This window comes from Rhizophagus irregularis, chromosome 8 (assembly GCF_026210795.1).
Source record: "Rhizophagus irregularis chromosome 8, complete sequence".
Lineage (NCBI taxonomy): Eukaryota > Fungi > Glomeromycota > Glomeromycetes > Glomerales > Glomeraceae > Rhizophagus > Rhizophagus irregularis.
The window spans coordinates 3,423,138-3,437,278 of record NC_089436.1 but is presented as its reverse complement, the minus strand read 5'-3'; the positions used below and the strand labels follow the sequence as shown (position 1 = coordinate 3,437,278).

The 14,141-nt window shown below is 28.7% G+C and overlaps 1 protein-coding gene across 1 annotated transcript; it reads right to left on the bottom strand.

Moving 5' to 3' along the window:
* Positions 1–1,611: 1,611 nt before the first annotated feature.
* Positions 1,612–4,257, bottom strand: OCT59_028638 (uncharacterized protein; the record flags this gene model as incomplete). The annotated part of the gene is made up of 2 exons (XM_066147438.1): positions 1,612–2,591; positions 2,769–4,257. The coding sequence occupies 2 exons, from the start codon at positions 4,255–4,257 to the stop codon at positions 1,612–1,614; spliced, it is 2,469 nt and encodes an 822-aa protein (XP_065994149.1).
* Between the last annotated feature and the right edge of the window lie 9,884 nt (positions 4,258–14,141).

The following is a 14,141-nucleotide window of genomic DNA, read 5'->3' as shown; positions in this document are numbered from 1 at the left end:
GGGAAGTAAACAGGAGAGAAAAAGAAATAATGGAAAATGAAAAGATGTAATAGAAATAATGGGAGACGAATAATGAGGTGAAAAATGATGAGACAAAAAATAAAAAAAGATCATGATAGGAGGATGGGTAACTGAACCTTAACTGCAGAACCGGAAGGAACCGAGGAAATTAACCTATACTGAAAACGAGATTCAATGAACAAATAAACATGACGATCATGTGGCAAATATAAGGAGTAACGTAAAGTATTTACCAAAAAAATTTACGTTCCGTACCTTATATAAGAGAAGTAACGTAATAGATCATGTGACTTTACGTTACTTACTTTCTATATATTCGTTTTAAGTGAAGTATTTAATCATTTGAATGTTTTAGAATCAATTCATATTGTTTATTGTATTATAGATTCTAAATTTATTCAACAAATTAGTAATATTACTAAACCATTTAAATTGAAAACTTTATTTTTTGATGAAAGGGATGAATTATTAGAACCATTAATACAAAAGTCTGGCAATTATTTAGAAATCTTGGAATTAGGTGCAATGGATCACAAAAATTATTACAATACATTATAAAGTATTGTAGTAAAATTAAATTTTTGGATCCTGCTTGGTTGGATACTAGCCGGAGTATTTATTTAGTGTTCAACTTAATTGAAAATATTAAGCAAAATCTTAATTATCTTACAATTAATGTTCCTGCTAATTTTAATAATTATGTCGTAGTTCAATTACTATATTACAAAATTTAGGACAATTTCTTCCTGTTGGGTTAGAATATTGAATTTAATTCTTAGGATTAATACATATGATTTAGAAATATTTTTAAAAATTTTTCAAGATAATTTTATTAAAAAATTGTTAATTAAAAATATAAAGAAAGAAGAATGTCAAGATATTTTCCCATTTATAAAAGAATATATTGTGAAAAAGAAGCGAGTTAAATATTTGGCTATTAAAGAAATTTTTCATTTCAAAGATGAAGAATTGTTTTTACTGGAAGATAAGGTAAAAGAATTTGAATTATATGATATTAAAGTTCTTTATTATGATGATTTGGTTATTGATATTTGTGATTTTATAAAAGAAACTTATTAACTATATAGTATGCAATCTATATTATTTTATTATTGCAATAAATAAAGTTACATTAAATACTTATTATCAAAAAATAAAATTAAAGTAAATGTAAAATATTATAATTATATAATTACTGCCTTTTGTTGTTCATAAAAACGTTTTAAAAGATATTTGAATCTAAAAAATATTGTTACCAATCAGCTATATATTTTGGTTGTGATCAATTCGTTATAAATACTAATACAAGGTTGCCAAATAATATATATAGTTGGTTTACGCACTAGTTCATTAACACTAGCTGGGAATGGTTAGTATTCCAATTTATTTATATATGATGTTTAGTACGTTATCAGATGAACACAGGTATTGCAATTTAGACGTCTAAATATTAATCAAGCCATTTACTATCATCCAAACAATGAATGGACAACATCGTTAGACCCCAATACCATCTTGTTATAATATCACAAAGTCTTGATTCTAATTATTTTTTTTACCTTAATTTATAACAATTTATTTAATAATATTTCACTTTCGTTTTCCACCTATTATACTTGTAAATAGCTTATTCCAAATTCTTTTTGGACTTTCACCGTATAAATGTTCGAAATTATCTTGTGCAATATCATCATGCTCTTTTTTAACTGCTAATTTATATAATTCAAATGCTTTTGCTATATTTTTTTCCACACCTTTACCACAATTGTAACAACTACCTAAATTATATTGTGCTATCTTATGCCCACTTTCAGCTGATTTGTCATACCAGTAAACAGCTTGTTCTAAATCCCTTTTTATTCCCTTACCAATTTCATATAAAACTCCAAGATTGTTCTGCGCACTATTATGTCCTTTCTCAGCTGCTATGTTATATAGTTCAAATGCTCTTTTCTTATTGGCTTTAGTTCCAATTCCCTCATCATAACAGTATCCAAGTTCAAATTGTGCATTCAAGTATCCTTGATTAGCCGATTTCTTATAAAACTTAAAGGCTTTTTTCAAATTTTTTTTAACCCCTATCCCATATTTATAGCAACAGCCTAAATTATATTGTGCTGTACTATACCCGCTTTCTGCTGATTTATTGTACCAAAAAACAGCTTGTTCTAAATCTTTTTCTATACCTTTACCTTCTCTATATAAAACTCCAAGATTATTTTGTGCAATATTATGTCCTTTTTCAGCAGTTATTTTATACAATTCAAATGCCTTTGCTTTATCAATTTCAGTTCCAATTCCATTAAAGTAATAATATCCTAGTTTACATTGAGCGTTTAAATACCCCTGATCAGCAGATTTTTTATAATATTCAAACGATTTAACTATATTTTTATTCACACCTTTACCATGCTCATAACAACTACCTAAATTATATTGTGCTATTTTATAACCACTTTCTGCTGATTTTTTATACCAGTAAACAGCCTTTTCTAAATCTTCATTTGTACCTTTAACTTCATATAAAATTCCAAGGTTATTTTGTGCAAAGTTATGACCTTTCTTAGCTGCTAATTCATACAATTCAAATGCCTTTATTTTATTAACTTCTGTGCCAATCCCATTAAAATAACAATATCCAAGTTTATATTGAGCATTTATGTAATCCTGATTTGCCGACTTATTATAATATTCAAATGCCTTAACCTCATTTTTTATTACGCCCTTCCCAGTTTTATAACAATTACCCAGATTATATTGTGCTATTTTATATCCACTTTCTGCAGATTTGTTATACCAGTACAGGGCTTTTTCTAAATCCTCTTTTGTACCTTTATCTTCATATAAACCTCCAAGATTATTTTGTGCAAAATTATGCCCCTTCTTAGCTGCTTTTTCATATAATTCAAATGCCTTTATTTTATCAATATCAATTTCAATACCATTAAAATAACAATATCCGAGAATATACTGAGCATTTGAATATCCTTGATCAGCAGTCATTTTATATATTTCAAACGCTTTTGTTTTATCAATTTCAGTACCAATTCCATTAAAATAACAATGACCAAGTTCATATTGAGCTTCTAAGCAACCTTGGTCAGTAGATTTTTTGTAATATTCAAATGCTTTAACTCCATTTTTTTTCATATCTCTACCATATCTATAACAATTGCCCAAATTATATTGTGCTAATTTATTTCCATTTTCTGCTGCTTTCATATACCAATAAATTGCTTTTTCTAAATCTTTTTCTATTTCAATTCCATTTTTGTAATAATTACCTAATATATATTGTGCTGGTGAATACTCTCCTTTAGCCGATTTAAGATACCATTCAAAGGCTACCTTGTTATCTTTTTTAATTCCTATTCCATTCTGGAAGCAAATACCTAAATTATATTGCGCGTGTAAATCACCTTTATTAGCTGCTTTTAAATACCATTCAAATGCTTTCTTTTCATCTTTTATTGTTCCGATCTCATTTTGATAACAATAAGCTAAGTTATTTTGTGCATCAGAATTTCCTCCTTCTGCTGATTTTAAGTAACATTCAAATGCTTTAAATTCATCTTTATTTTTTCCTATCCCATATTGATAATAATAACCTAAGTTATTTAGTTCTACTAATTCTTTCTTTTCTATTTGATTTTCATTAAAACTTTTACTTTGTAAATTAAAATAATTTTCCATAACGTTTATTTCATCTTTGCATATATTTATTTTCAACCCATTAAAATTTTCAACCTGATTATGTGACATTACATGTAAACTTTCCAAATCTCTAAACTCCTTCACAATCAAATTTCTTTTATTTAAAATAATATCCTTATAATAATAAAATGATAATAAATATTTCGAAATAATAATATTGATTAATTGGTACATAGAAAATAATTTTTTATTTTCATAATTATTATTATTAATTGATAATAAATATAATTTTAAAGATTTATTTTTATCGATAATATTTGTGTCACCTATATCATGTTCATAAAAAAATCCTATTAAACTTGAAAACCAATTTTCATTTTCTTTATGTCCTTCCATTAATTTTAAAATTATTTCAGGATTTTTTTCATTATGATTAAGGAAATCTTGTATCCATTCTATTAATATTTTTTCGTATTTTTCGTAATTCACGATTTTTATTATTTGACGATAAAACTCTTTTAAAAATTCTTTTAGAAAATTTTCATCATCTTTCGAAATATTACTAGTATCACTTAAAGTCATTGTATTTTTTGGGAATTATTTTTTTTCTTTTTTTTTCTTTTTAATATTTATTCATTTAATTCTATCGTGAATTTAAGTTAAAAATTATGCCAAGCAAAACCTGCACTGATCTGCCGTTTTCCGGTTATGGTACACAAATAGATCAGCCTTTTCCTTTTGTAAAATAAATCACCAATCAAAGTAAACCAAAGTAAAACCAAGTGATAGCCAAGAGTTACTATGAATTTGTGCAACCTAGTACACTGAAAAAAATGAAAACAAAAATGTGTTGCCAGGTTATGTCGATCACGTTGACGAATAAGGGTGACAAATAAATTTTTGGCACTAAAAAAATTAAGTCCCTCAGATACTTAATGTTTTTGAACTCGTGATCAGGTGACGCGTAAACATCACCCTTCCTATTATAGTAGTGATCGACACTAACTTGACACATTTCAGACGGGCTTATTGCATTATTCAAACATTCAGCAAGATGTGTAAGATGCTAACATAATCCTACAAAAATGAAAGTTGCTCTGTGTCTTTATTATAGAGTTTAAATTTCAGAACCATCCTTTTACATTACGCTTTAAATTTCTTCGGCTACTAGTATAGTAACTTTGAAAAAAATCACGCGATAAATTAATAGACCATTCTAATTTACAACAATGGCTTAAAAGTTTAATCAGGCGATAACTAACGTGCATCAGATAAAAATTATCTGACGCGTGGCTCATTCACATTAAAAAATATGTATATTATATTAAACTCAAACTAATGGAAAACACTTTACTCAAATTGATAATAGCAAATATAGGAGTCTGCAATATTAATTTTCAAATTAGCTTACTATTTAGATTGGAAAATCTTACTTATTTGGCCACACAAATTCAATTTTTCGGTTCACCCGGGGTTTATTGTTTATTAGTAAAAAAAGTTTATATATAAAAATCGTGACATTTGATTGGTTGACTTTTGATTTATTTTCGCTCTAGAAGTATGATAAACTTACCCGCCAATAAAAGTACGTCCTGATCACGTGATAATTTTTTTATATATAAACTTTTTTTTATTGAAATTTGAAAAAGTGATCCGGCACAACTTTTGGTTTAATAATATAGATTTATTTTCTTTTTTAAATGATACTTTTTTGGGAAGTCTGGTGGATACTGGATAGTTTTTTTTATTTTTTGTCCTTTTTCTTTTTATTTTTTCCTGGTCGGCAAATAGGTTCTGGGGACGATCTTGGATCCTACCCGTTCCTATTCTCCCTAAAGGTCAGGAATCGTCGCCTACGGGCGGCTTATTTGTTAGTGATAGAATTACTTTCGACTCATTTGTATGTTGTCCTTGTGATTTTTACTTCAAATTGGTTTTTTTGAAACATAAAAATAAAAAATAAAATGAAAAAGTGATCCGGCCGGGTGAAGTGAACCGAAAATTTGAATTTGTGTGGCCTTATATATCGTTTACTTATTCATGATTTTCAAATAAACAAATTATTCTAATGCTAAATCATAAGTATTACCTCGCTAATGTTAGTCGCGACCTTGTGTTGCACAAAGTTGTTAATTTCATTTTTAGATGTTGTTCTTATATTTCATACAATTTAATGCGATGCAGAAACTCTTATTCTTGTTATCAAATTATTTTTTAAATTTGTAATATATATAGTAGCTTTATTGTTATTTATATATTATGTTTTTTACAATGAAAATTGCTTAAGAAATAAATTCAACGTTATTGTTAATAGTCAAAATTTTTATATATAATTAGAAAAGCTCAGCTGTAATCGCAAAATCAAAAAATAAAAAAAAATGTGAAGATCATACGAAAGTTTGCGTTATAACACTTTTGTACAGTAAGGTCGTTATAGTGTACTGTATGTTATTTAAAATTAAAAAAAAAAAACTTGCCGATTTATTTTTTAATTGCACTATCTCTATCAACTATGCAAATATATACTAGATTATGTGATTTATACAGAAATCAGTACTTAAATCTTTCCCTTTTAGCTAATGCCCGGCAGAAAACCATTACCTTTCTTAGACACTAGTTGAAATTATCATAATTCTAGCCCGAAAAGCTAATGGTAAAAATTTTTTGGCTGCCTCTGACTTTTTTATATAAATTCAAATCTCGGTGATATCAAAATATTTAATACAGTTAGAATAATAATTTTTCAAAATAGTGTATCTCCACAAAAAAAATCACAAAATGAATTATTGTACTGTATTTCCCTAATAAAATTCCAAAAAACAGCTTATTTAAACTCATCATTTCTTTCCCTTACTAGATTGCGGTGGTAGTTGATATGAATTGATATTAAAATAGTTTCATTACTTTCATACGACAAATTATAAATAAAAATCATCAGATGAAGCAGAATTACTTTGTGAAGAAATCAATTTATATAAAAAATTGAAGACTTGGAATCCACAAATGTGATAACGAATAATAATCACGATATTCTTGAGTAATTCTAAAAAATAAATTTGTAATATATTTATAGATACTCGTTTAAAAATTATAGTTTTAAACATATCAAACGATTCGAAATATACATAAAAATGGTCAGGTTCGAATTCCAGCCAAAAGAAAATCATGAAAAAACTTTCTTTTTATAAATCATTCCTGGTGGAAAGCTATTACCTTTTGCGCACTGACTGAAATTATCATAATTTCGGCCTTGAGCGGCTGGCCTTTATATATATATATATTATACACTACTAGCCGTAACCCGTCGCGCTGCGTCGGGATATATATTAATTGCATATTATAGTATTATGTATTGAAAAGAAAATTCTGATTTATGTTCAGAAATTTTTTTACTTATATATAATACTAATTTTGTTTGTAATTAGAAATTCGAAGAATTGGAAGTAAATAAATAATTCAAAATAAAATAAATAATAAAATTAAATAAAATAAAAATTTAAAAAGGTAAAAAAAAAAACCTAAGAAAGGGGTCTGAAATAGGGATCGGAAAAGATTCGATTAAAATCGAAACTATCGAAAATCGATAAGAATCGATTTTAAATCGAATCTCGAATAAAAATCGAATCTACTTATTGTGGCGCAGTTTCGTTAATTTGACCGTAAATTATTATTTGTTCATAATAGTTAATTTTGGCCAAATTCATAATTCCGCCCGCGAATCACGTGACGGAACACAAACTTCCTAAAAAGGAAATTTTATCTCCCAATAAAATTCAAGTTGCCATCGCACAAGGTTGTATAAATTTCCAAAAACGGAAATTTGTTCGTCGATCACTGTAATTTTTTTGTAATCACGTGATATGTGTTTAAACACACCTATTATAAATAGTATAAAAAAAAATCGGTATTTGCGAAACGATTAATCGCGATTAATCGATTTTAGAATCGATTCTAGTAATGGGAATCGATTCCAATCCCTAGTCTGAAAGGTAGTCAGTACCCTTAGAAAAAATTTTTTTATATAGAAAATTCTTTTGCATGTTAATAAAAAACTGAAGTAGTTATGTAGATTTGTATTTAATATTAAACTAACAATTTAATTTTTGTATAATACTGAACATACAGTAATTTATATTTATAATATGATTATTATGTTGGAATAATACATTATATATTTATTAGTATAATACAAAATATCTATATTTGAATGATATAAATTATATTTACAATATTTACAATACAATAATGTGAAGCATATTTACAATATGATTAAATTAAAATGATTTAGTATTACAATAACTTAATACAAATATTATAATATTAAACAAATGTTACAGTATTATAGAATTTATGGTTTATTTATATGTTTTACAGACTCATTACAAAATCAATTCTGAATAATTAATTGTTACAAAAAAAAAAAAATTTCTCATCATCAAGAATACCATCATACGAATGTATAATTACAGAAGATTATATCATTAGTAATCTATTTAAAAAAAAATTTATATCAAAAAAAAATTTCCATTACTATCAAATCTATTGTTACAAAAAAATTATTCTTATCACCAAAGCCTATAAAAAATCGATAGAACTATTACTTAATAGTATTAGAATGACGCCAGTTACCAGCAAAAAAAAAGTAAATTTTTTTTATAACCGGGAACTAACTATTACTAATTAATATTAGTAAATGTCAGTACCGAACATAAAGAAAGGGCAAAGTCCGATCTATTGTTAGAAAAAAAAATTTTTAATGAAAAAAATATCTGATCTGTTGTTAAAAAAATTTCTGAATTTAAAAAAAATCCTAAAAAAAAATAACTAAACGATCTATTAAGAAAATAAAAAAAAGTTACTAAACGATCTATTAAAAAAAATAATAATAAAAAATTATTAAACAAAAGAAAGGCCAAAGTTCGATCTATTGTTACAAAAAAAAAATCCTGAAGTTTAATCTATTAACTGTTACGGTTTAAAAAAATAAAAATAAAAAATTACTAATCGTAAAAAGAAGAGCAATTTATTAACTTAATAAGTTTAATTGTCTAATATTAGCAAAACTTTAATTACCAGAAATAAAAATAATTTAAAATATTTTATATTAGTAATTAACATGATCTATGAATAGTTCAGGCGCAGACAAATCATGTGTTAGACAATACAAAATTATTTATACAGGCTAATCTAATTTTAGTATTTTTTTTATTTTATTTTATTTTTAAGATATAGACTCGACTGGGGTCGAACGCTAAATAGGAATAAACATGGTCTAAAAGATCAATAAATTCTAAGCTAGTGATTTACCCAACCTCTCAGGAGAAGCCTGAAGGGGTCGTCTTGCCCATTATTCTATAGAACAATCAAGCATAACCTGGAGTCTAAAACGGACTATCAAATGCAAAAGAAGAACTAAAAAAATTAAAATTAAAATTACATGAAGAAGAAAAATTATCTATATCTAACTCAAAACTACTAGGGTGCCGGACAGAAGATAACCATCCACCAGAGTGTAAAAAATTACAAGTGCACAAAATCAACCACATCGGTACTTGCGGTAAGTGAGAAGGGCGAGTAGACGGGGCCGAGGAAATCCAAGGATGAAGTGATCGGCGAGAAATACCATCCGGGGGTAAAAAGTTCGTCCTAACTCTGGGTTGAGAAAGATTTTGTGATCTGTTATGAGAAGTAGAGGCAACTCTAGAGCGAGTAATAGGTTGTGATGTTTTATGATCACGTGACTTCAAAGGTTTTTTCTTACGAAAATCGCGTTTGCGTTTGGGCGTAATTCCATTACGCAGTTCCCACAATTTCAACAGAGAACAATGTTTAGGCCATATTTGTTGGTAGATTCGTTCGTGAAATGAGGTTAAGAATTCCCATATAATTAAACGAGTAAGTTTGTCATTAAAGGTGAAAGATCGTACTAAATTATAAAAGTCTTGTGAAACAAGTTGGTGTATAATTAAATATATTGGATGAGTGAAAGAATTTGACTCCGAGATCGGTAATAGGAGATCAAATCGATCGATGGATTGTTTAATAAAGATAGGATTAGAGGAAGTATGCTTCTCAAGAAGATGTTGTAATATGACTTTATGTTCTAATAGGGTAGTATTGATTATAGGTAAAAGTTTCGAACAAATTCCCAAATGTTCATTAGTATCTTGATGGTTGTTACAAACCGGACAAGGTATATGATTGTCAGGATAAAAATCAGGATAATGTTTGGTAAGGACGTCACCACAAGGAAGAATATGATTAAGTGCTTTAATTTTAAAAGCGTTGTGTGATGATTTGGTAGAACTACATACATCGGACGTGGGATTAAATTGTAACCACGCTCTAGTTAGAGGCCAATGTATTGAGGACAAGGGAAATCTATCGAAAATGGGTGAAAGTGAAGAATTACCCAAAAATTGACTAAAAGTGTAAGTATCTGTAAGATTATGACAGAATTTTCTAATGTCGCGGTCAATTGGTGCAATAGAGGCCCAAATAGGGGTCATTAAAGAACCCGGTAAAGTTGCAGGATTAATCTCGTAAGGTGCAAGTTGACGTGCACAATTAGCTAAGCTATCGGCCATATCATTCCAAAAATCATTGGAGTGAGCTTTGACTTTGTGTAGGTGGACGATCAAGGATTTTTTCATAATTAACGTGTCAATCAAACGCCACGCTAAATGGTTATTGCATTTCAGTTTTCTTCTAATGGAAGTTAATTTGTTTGTAACAGCATGGAAGGTATGAATGACGTTCAACGAGTCTGTGAAAATATCCAATTCACTCTCATCTGGAACAGCAATAATAGCTGTTAAAAGTGCGTACACTTCCGCTTTAGTAGAAGACGGATTAAAAGATAAAGCGCCTTTGTAAGATGGTGGAGGAGGTCCAGAATCAGGAGTTGCATCAGTAATCTCGATCCAAGCAAAACCCATTTGAGTTTGAGTAGAAGAATTAACATCTATAGGGGAAAAAGAACCATCAGTGTAAAAAATAAATTTTTTTTGAAATAAAAATTGTTTAGCTATTTCTAAAAGTTGAATAATTAAATCTCTATTTCCTACAAAAATATTTTTAATAAAGAGGGAGGAAGAGATATTTAAATTTAAATTGATTGAATTATTAGTAAATAACAAGAAATTCTCCTCTAAGTATGAGTCCAAAGAGGATAGAATAGGAATCGTTGGGGGTAAAACGTTAGGTACAATTAATCTATGTTTGTTATATGTAAAAGCTTGAGTACGAAGGGTGTGTAAAGATGTAGTTGGGAAAATAAAAGATTTATCTAATTTTATAAAAGGTCTATTAGGTATAAAAGATTTTGCGTGAACATTAAAAAGAATTAAATGTGATGTTAAAGAAACAATAACACATTTTGGGCGTAAATCGCCACTAAAAGGTACACTATGACCACAGTGACCTGTACAAGGTCGTAGAATAGGGGTTACTTTTTTGGGTGTCAAGTTGACTCTAGTATCAGCGTTAACCTCAGGAAGGTAATGTGTTCGATAAGTGAGGCTGGTACCGTATAAGTCATTTTGTTGTTCAATCGTCTTGCCATACAGTTCACACTGGTGTACTGCGTCCCAGGAAATAGTCCATTCATTTTTGGGACGATATTTACATGCTTTTCGTATAGAAGGAGACATAGAATCAAATCTGGCCGGGGGTGAAACCATTAAATCTCGTAAGAGGCGACGTGAACTATCGTTCACCAAAATGTTAAATTTTTCAAGATTTTGAAACCACTTGGGCGTAGGACCTTTGAAATTGGCCTTAGGGTTTTGTTTTTTAACGTCTTTCCAAGTACTTAGAAAATAGCCATCAAGGGATGTTAATTGATCCATAAACATTATACGTTTTTTCCGTAAACTTTGAAGGTCTTTAGTGGATAAAGAATCAAGAGAATTAAATGAATTAAAATATGAAACTATAGAATTACCACCACCAGTGATACTCGTATTACAGTGTGGTAAAAAAGTTATATGAAACGTGTTGAATAAACGTAATTGTCGAGTCAAAAGGGATTGATAATTTGACGAAATAGGGTTGACTAAGTCCTTAGACGTCGGGAAATTGGGAATCCAAAATTCATATTGTGTATTCAAAATTTTTTGTAAACCAATAGTGGAGAACATAGGGGTGTTAAAAATAACATTAACAATTGATATATGTGAATAAAATTGGTTATAAAAAAAACTATTAATAGAAGGAAATAATTTGTTATGAATAATATTATTATGTGTAGAAATTGGTAATTTTAAATGTTGTTTAAAAAGTTTTTTAACAGGGGCTAATAAAAGGTCACATTGTGACCTTGTAAAAATAGTAAATTGATTAATATACTCTAATTTGGGTAATAATACTTTGTTAATGATATAAATAAGGTGGTCATGAGTTATCTTTTTGAAGCGCATTGTATACGCGAAATGACTAATTATTTTTTTGATCTTTTTTAGCGTCGGTGTATGTGAATTAAATGCATTAATATAAATTCCAAGAATTCGATTAGATGAGGCCCGTGACGCTGTTTTAATCATTATTGATTTGTCAGGGGTGACTTGAAATTGTAATTCCTTGTTACAAAATTTAGGAATGTTGGTAAGGATGGTGTATTTGTCATGGTTAATGGTAATATTTGCCATGTCATAGAAAGAATTCGCAATTTGGAGATTGGATTCCAACTGCGATTTGGAAGATGCAAACCAGCTGGTATCATCAAGATAACCCACCACAGATGCTGAGTAATTAATCTGAAGGTCGGAATCAGGTTGGTAAATATTAGTAATTTTGTTGACGCTGGTAATATGAAGGTTATTGGTTAATTGTGAAAGATGTGTAAACATGGGATCATAATAAATAATCCATAATAGCGGACTGATGACTTCTCCTTGGTCAATGCCCTGAAGTACATCAAAATCGGCGGATAAGCCAAAGGGTAAAATAACATTATTTTTCCGATTACTAAATAAAGAAATTAAAAGAGTGGTAATCGTATCGGGAAAATGGAGGCGTTGTAATGCTAGTCGTAGTAGAGATTTATTAACTCTATCGTAAGCCTTGCTGAGGTCTTGTAAACCAATCCATAATGGTTTCTTATCTTTGTAAGCAGATTCAATTATATGTTGAATAACTTGTAGCGGTTGTAACGTTGATTGTCCCGTTAGGCCGGCCCGATTATTTTCATTAATCAGGTTGTACGTTGTAAGTTTGATATTAATTCTTTGTGTCAAAATTTTAACGAATAATTTTCTAAATGTTTCCAATAAGACTATAGGTCTAGTATTTTCAATTTTGCAGTCCCAAGCCTTAGGTTTGGGTATGGGGAAAAGGAAAGCATGTAACCAGTCCCGTGGGTAAATTTGGACCTGCAATATATAATTGAAAAATTTGTTAATATATTCTCTAAAGTCTTGGTGTGTATGTTTAATGTCTTCGTATGTGATGCCGGAAATGCCTGCGGCTTTGTTGTTTGGGAGTGATGAGATGACTTGGGATAATTCTTCGATTGAGAATTCGTCCTCTAACGAAGTCATATGTTTGTAATCACGATTGTTGATGGGTTCGTAAGTTGATCTCCAATATAACGGGAGGTCTTGAATTGTCATATATTCTTTGACGTTATTAATATCATTAAGGTCTTTTCCTAACCGTTGAAAATGTAAATTTGATTGTTCTGCTATAATATGAGGATTGTTAGTAAATTGAAATTGATTGGTTTCATGATCGTAATAATGTAAACGATCTAATGTTATCTTTTGAGGTTTTCGATTAAGGATACTATTAATCATTCTTTTTTGGTTATGAATTAAATTATTATTCCTGTCATTAACGTATTTGTTAATATTTTTTAGAGTCCATGAATCTTCTTCTTGTTTATGCAAAACAATAGATATACGTAGAAGACTTTGTAAATCTTTTTTGACATTGGATATATTATCCGGCGTCAAAGTATACGGTAGCCAAATAGTACGTTTGGCGTTAAAATGGACGTCGATAACAAAAATTTGTTTACGCGAATTATTCCAGGTGTTCCAATAATCTTTCCATTTATCCATATCACCTTGTACTCTATTAAGTTTGATATTAGAAAATTTTCGTAAAATCATACGAAGTAAAAGTATCTTGTTATTATTTTGTCGTAATGATAACGGTCGCTCCTGTTTCGTATATTTTTTATATGAGGAATAAGGGATACATTTCTCTTTTGTTTGTATAATAATATCTTTGATATTTGACCAATATAATTCTATTTGTTGTTCTGGTGTTGTATTTGGTAAAATTAATTTGTTAATGTGTTGTCGATAAATAATACCATTGGTAACTTTATAATTAGACCAAGATTCGGTGGTCATTAAATGGTATTTAAAATGAATTTTCGGGTCTGTGTTAGGTTTGTACGTAGGTGATTTTTCTAGGCTTTTCCTAGAGCTATTGAATTTTTTTTTAAAATAATCCTGCGT